The sequence below is a fragment of the Nanorana parkeri genome, unplaced genomic scaffold (assembly GCF_000935625.1).
Source record: "Nanorana parkeri isolate BGI_ZX_2015 unplaced genomic scaffold, ASM93562v1 scaffold498, whole genome shotgun sequence".
Classification (NCBI taxonomy): Eukaryota; Metazoa; Chordata; class Amphibia; order Anura; family Dicroglossidae; genus Nanorana; species Nanorana parkeri.
Genome location: NW_017306766.1, coordinates 328,902 through 334,896, shown reverse-complemented (window position 1 = coordinate 334,896; position 5,995 = coordinate 328,902). Strand labels below are relative to the sequence as shown.

The 5,995-nt window shown below is 39.2% G+C and overlaps 1 protein-coding gene across 1 annotated transcript in view; it reads left to right on the top strand.

The window, feature by feature from the left end:
- Window positions 1-2,699, top strand: part of ULK4 (unc-51 like kinase 4) — a 463,016-nt gene extending 460,317 nt beyond the window's left edge. Inside the window, 1 exon segment of the mRNA XM_018561067.1 lies at window positions 2,557-2,699. Within this exon segment, the coding sequence (XP_018416569.1) occupies window positions 2,557-2,617 (61 nt within the window). The 3' untranslated portion in view covers window positions 2,618-2,699.
- The last annotated feature ends 3,296 nt before the right edge of the window (window positions 2,700-5,995 follow it).

Sequence of the window (5,995 nt, the reverse complement as noted above, 5' to 3'; positions counted from 1 at the left end):
ATATATTTACTAATTTGCATGTATTATACCATAAGATAAAGGTTCTCTCCAGTCCCAATCTACCTGGTCATTACTTCGGTTTTTGATCCAGGCATTGCTCTAGTGCACCAATCCATACCAGTCCCATTGGTCAGCCGATTGGTGATGCATGACTGAAATTCCTTAACATAGAGTACATACTGCAGACTCCTTTCTGCCTAACTGCCAGCGGATATATGTTACTCAAGTCTCCATTTAGATTCAAACCTAACTTGGAAGCTTTGAAGTCTCTGCTGACTTGAGATGAGCCTGGGCTTGGTTCAAACCCAGTTCACCTGTGTTCACCCAAGCCCACTCAAAACTGTAACTGACACTCGTGAACTCCCCCTTCGCCCCCGGCTCAATCAGTGGCGGCAGTTGTGGCGTGTACATTTCTTACACCACAGCTAAACATCTGTATATGTGCTCCTCTGCAACTTATTGGGTCAGGGGGATGGCAGGGCAGTCACAGTTTTAAGCCGTTTTTTTTTTCTTTTGAAAAAAAAATAGGTTTTATGTCTGTTTTATTTACTGTTTGCATGAAATCTTTACAAACAAACACTTTTCAAAAGTGTTACACTGATGACATAGGATTCCTCTTTCCTCCAGTATGGGGAAAGCTCAAGTGAAACAGTTTGCCTCTCTGTCCATGACTGAAACTCTGGACAGAGTCCAATGTAATAGCATGAGGTAGGGAGAGAGGAAGAAGAGTTCCTGTTCACATATTCACTTGTGTGTAATTTTTCAGCTTGAGCTACTGAGATCTGTAAATAACAGGCTTTTTTTTCAGGAATAACCACTAAACATTTAAACAGGTCCATCTGCTGTCTGAATATAAAAAAAACAGAATACTTATATGTCACTTCATATTTACCTGACTAAAAAAAAACAATAGTCTTTAGAGTTTTTTTTATTTTTAGCCCTGACTATACTAAAGAACAAAATGAAAAAACATTATACATTTCCTTGATGGTAATATCGTGTTTTAGAGTCTCCCCAAAAACTTGTATTTTAACTTTTTTTGGACAGTGGTGGGTTGAATTAATAATTTGAGGACTCCAGTGTTAGGCTTTCCAGCAAGGGCTTCTAGTTTTGCATTTTCTGCTTCCACAAATAGGCAACCCCCCTCCATTTATTGTCAGTATCACATACTGTATTCTTGTGGCAGCACAGTTATATAAATAATGTAATTTTAAATCCGTAATGCCTGTTTTTGAATATCACCTAAGCCAAATATAAAGATAAAGATTTTTTTTTTGTTTGCATTCCCACAAATTTGAGTTTGACTTTAAGCCAAAGAAAGAGGTCACACTATACTCAAATAATAACATGTCCTCTGTAATGCTGCTACAATCCGTCTCGCTCTCCCTGCTCAGTTATCTTCCCCCAAGAGATATAGCAGGGTTGTTGGCCTATTCCATCCAAAGCTGAAATATTTTGATATGAACTTATTCTTAAATAGGCGTGATCCTCAAAGTGGACCTGTCAGTAACTATACAGGTCTTCATAAATACATTCCTGACATCACAATATATGGCAACAGCATCATGTTTCAGAAAAGCTTCATCCTACCTCGGTAAAAAGCTGCCTTTGAGCTCCAGTTCAGGGCCTGGGCTGAGATGATGTCATCAGTCTGCTGCAGGTAGGAGGAAGTATTTTCTCAGTCTCCTCTCCCCCAGTGATCATACAATGTAAGTCACAAGGTAAGAGTTTGCAGCAGAAACTGATCTGTGTCAGACTATTGTGAGTTCATAAATCCAAGTAGTCCAGCGTACTCCTGACAGCATTCAGGCCCAATTGTAAAAGAGTGCTATAGTGAAATGGTGGATGGCGCAACATAAGACCCAATCCAAAATATCACCAGCACACCATGTTCTGAAGAGGAGGCAGGGCAATTATTGCCACCAATAGAAAGCGCCATTCCGAGGCCACTAGGCACCTCTTTCTGAAGCAATGACCAGCCAGGAAGCTGGTGCCTGAGGAAGAGGTCCCTAGTGGCCTTGAAATGTTGGTGACAAAGTGTTCTGTCTTCTCATTGGAACATGGTGTGCTGGTGATATCTTGGACTGAGACATTTGTAAGCACACACCAAAGAACTGTACAGGCATCAGGATTTACATGATGGTATAATCTCTGATCCAGCATCTCAATCTAGAAAGTGAATGCTGACCCTGGATGATGCCTGAACAAAGGCGGTGATGTCCTTTTGGAGAGAAACCCAGATGCCAGGGGGAGTACTGTGAGCTCTGTGAGTAGTTATAAATACCTGGAAGTGTTACATTGACACGTTACTTGACTGTATATCTAATGCTAGGTTCATAGGGTCCACTTTATTCCCATATAATTATGTACAAATATGTAAAATATGTAATTAGACATGCACATGCTGTAGTCATAACAGGCTCCACTTCAGCTAGGAAAATGACTGCTGAAGTTGATGGGTTGCTATCAGTAACATGCTTTTTGTGTACTGAACTTTCCTTTATAAAGGATGCTTATGTGTATTTGTATTTAACTTTCTGTATTGTTTTATTGCAGCTTGAACACAGATGTCTCTTCCATGATCGTGGAGATTCTCAATCTAGTTGGAAGTCAATAGACTTAGATGCTCGGCAACCACAATCCAAGTGCTGCAGATTCCAAATGATGTAAAATAGTCATTATTAGAAAATACTAGAAGTATAATGCAGCCTTGCTTAAATGTACAAATCATTGTGTTTCTGCACAATATACTCATGTTTCATATTCCAGAGCAAATAGCAAAAAAACACAAGATCTGAGCTGTTTGAAGTGAGAACTATATATTAGACATTACAAGTATCATTAGAAACCTGCAGTACTGACTCAGGAGTTAGTGCCGGCGGTGTTTCGAAGGGGGAGCAGTTTATCAGTAAGAACACCAGAGTACAGGAAGAAAAGTCTTTAGCTAGTCATTACTATTTATATACTGTACTGTGTTTCGTAAGGTGCTGCAGAGTGGTAAAGTCTCAGCGTAGATTTCCAGCCAAAATGTTTTTTTTTCTGTTTATTTGGATTGCATTGGAAAGGACAAACATCTGTCAGGTTTTTACTGACCTTACTTCCTGTCCTGCTGTCCTTGCAGGAAGTGAGGGGATGTCTTTCTAGTAGAGACACAGACAAAAATGGATATAGGTTTTAACCCTTTACCACTCTATTAAATGAGTTATAAAGTCCCAGCATTTTCCATCCTGTTATGATATCAGCATTGTAATAGGAATACATACTAGAATTGTTTTGGGTAATGCAATCAAAGCCTACTTGAAAAAATCTCTTTTATGTAGTGAGTGCTGCCTTCCATCTGCCCATCACTTTCATCAACAACATGCAACCAGCAGCAATGAGCTGAAGTCACCGCTGTCAGCATACAATAGTCTTGCAGGAGGAATCCATGCTAAACATTAGTAGTTTTTTCTCATTTAGACAATGGGGATGAACAACCAAAACCAAAAGTGTATGGCCAGCTTTAGCTTCACTTCCCATTCCATTGACCACAGTTATGGAGACACAGGAGTAAAGAGACAGGAATAAAAACTTGATAGGATTGCCAACAAATCGCTACCCTATCCAAAACAATCAGTGTTTGGCTGAAACTCTGCTTTAAAAGAACTCTAATGTTATTCAACTCTGAGCAATACGGGATTTACTTCATTATTGTACCAGTGAATTCTGAAATTCTTTGCCTTAAAGTCAGCCTTAAAGTGTATATCCACTTGCAGTCAAGTTTGAGATGTGTGTTATGCGTTCCTTTTCACACAACATACCATTTTTTTTAAATTAATATTATTATTATTTGTTACCATTTAGATGTTTTGTTGCAGGAGACAACATGGCTGATTTCAGGGTTTTCTCAGCACCCGACAGCGATTTGTCCTCATAGGAAGACTTAGAACTGGCATTTGTGGATTGCTATGTGAATGAGAACATGTAACAAATATAAAATACGTGTTATCCCAATTTGGCTGCGAAAGTGGAAATACACTTTACATTTTTGCTTGCTCATTTAAAAGTGTTTCTTATTACTGGTTTATTTGCAACTGAATGGTTTAATAAGGCCGAATTGTTGTATCTCTCCATGTGTAAATTATACTTTTTTCAATAAACGGCTTTTGAATATTATATTATTATTTGTAATGTAGCAGTAATTTATTGATCAGTATATGTTGTAAAGTGTAGTGTTTACACGGCCTTTTTTAATAATAGGACATTTGCATAAGGACTTCCCTACCAAAGCAGCTTAGTGATTCTAGAGTACCGATATTTTTTTCCGACACTCGCCGATACTGAGTGCCGATACCGGTGGCTCGATTATCAGGAAGTCGGGCGGCGGATCATGACCCGTTGCCTGGCTTCCCAGCCAACGTTTCAGGGCCGCACGGCGTCCCTTCATCAGGGCCAAAATGTGACCATTTTCGCCCTGATTAAATGTGACCGTCACATTTTGGCCCTGATGAAGGAACCCTGTGCGGCCCCCGAAATGTTGGCTCTTTGCATTGCGACGATCTGTCCGAATAAATGGACATTTGTTATTGGAACGACATTACTGAGTGCTGGTGATTCCTGTTTCTTGCTGTTTGTTTGCACAGCGCCATCCATGATCATCACTGCAAGCACCATCATTGCACAGGCCGGGAGCGCTGCGGGGAGTGCAGAGGGACCCTCCATTTGTCTAAGTAGAATCGTATCTGGCACACTCCTGACCCCTGCACTCTGTAGATAACACATTCTTAACCCCTGCACTCTGTACAATCCACACTCCTAACCCTTGCACTCTGTCCATTACACACTCATAACCCCTGCACTCTGTATGTTACATACTCCTGACCCCTGCACTCTGTATGTTACATACTCCTGACCCATGCACTATGTAGATAAACCTTGTATGATATTTGGGGGGGTGGGGGGGAAATTACTCTCCAGACAGTAAAAAATTGTGAAGGAAAGTATTTGCCAAGTTTTTCTCTAAAACGACAAAGTTGGGCTAAGTTTATATTTTTTGCAGTGGCATTTATATTATATTATATTATTCTCCCTATCTTAATTACCTTCCTTACTTTTGAATGGGGCCTTGCTAGCCTATCTCTTTAAAAAAGAAACGTGCTGTGCCCCAGTGACCTTTGATCTCTTCCATGTTGTTCAGATAGATCTGCACCTCTCCAGGATGGTTTGCCCCTATACTGTCCAGGTGGGAAAGATTTATTCTCTTCTTGCACAGGGAGTTAAATGGAAATCTGATCAATAAATTATCATTTTTATAAAAAAGTAAATATGTCTTGTGTGTGCCTGGGTAGTTTTACTAGTAATTGCATAAGGTAATATAGCTGTCTTTCCATTAAAAATATATCTCCCTGTCATCCTCATTATTACTGGTTCTACGGCAATATATCAGTTTCATTGTTTATTCCTAGTTTATCAGCACATGTTGCCTCATGGAAACGGGTCACCTTGGCATTAGCAATTCACCTTGTCAAGGAGCTCAAAATACCGGAATACAGGGAGCCGACAGCATAATTTTCAACCTTTTCAGATTGCTCAATATGTCAACAATGGCGGAATTATTTTTTATAGAGGGTAATGCAAACTGTCACTAACATTTTTTATGTGGAATGCATGCTATTTGTATGTGGTTCAGAAGATGGTTATATTATTAGTTATACTAACAATAAATGGGTATAGTTCTGTTTCCAATTGCCTCATGAGCTTGTCATTTTTCCTAAATATGGTTGCAAACTAAAAATATTTTACACATTCTAAAAGCTAAGCGCCCCAAAGTCTCCATAAAATTCTGAAGAGAGAGGAGTGCATGCTTGTATAAAATCATTTATGCCCCCAAAAAGAGTTAGATGATTGGTTGGTTGAAAACAATAAAAAATGAAATTGGTAACGTTATGCTGTAAAGTAGGACAATAGCTGCAGTAAAATACAACCAGACAACCTTATTTTTATATATATATATATA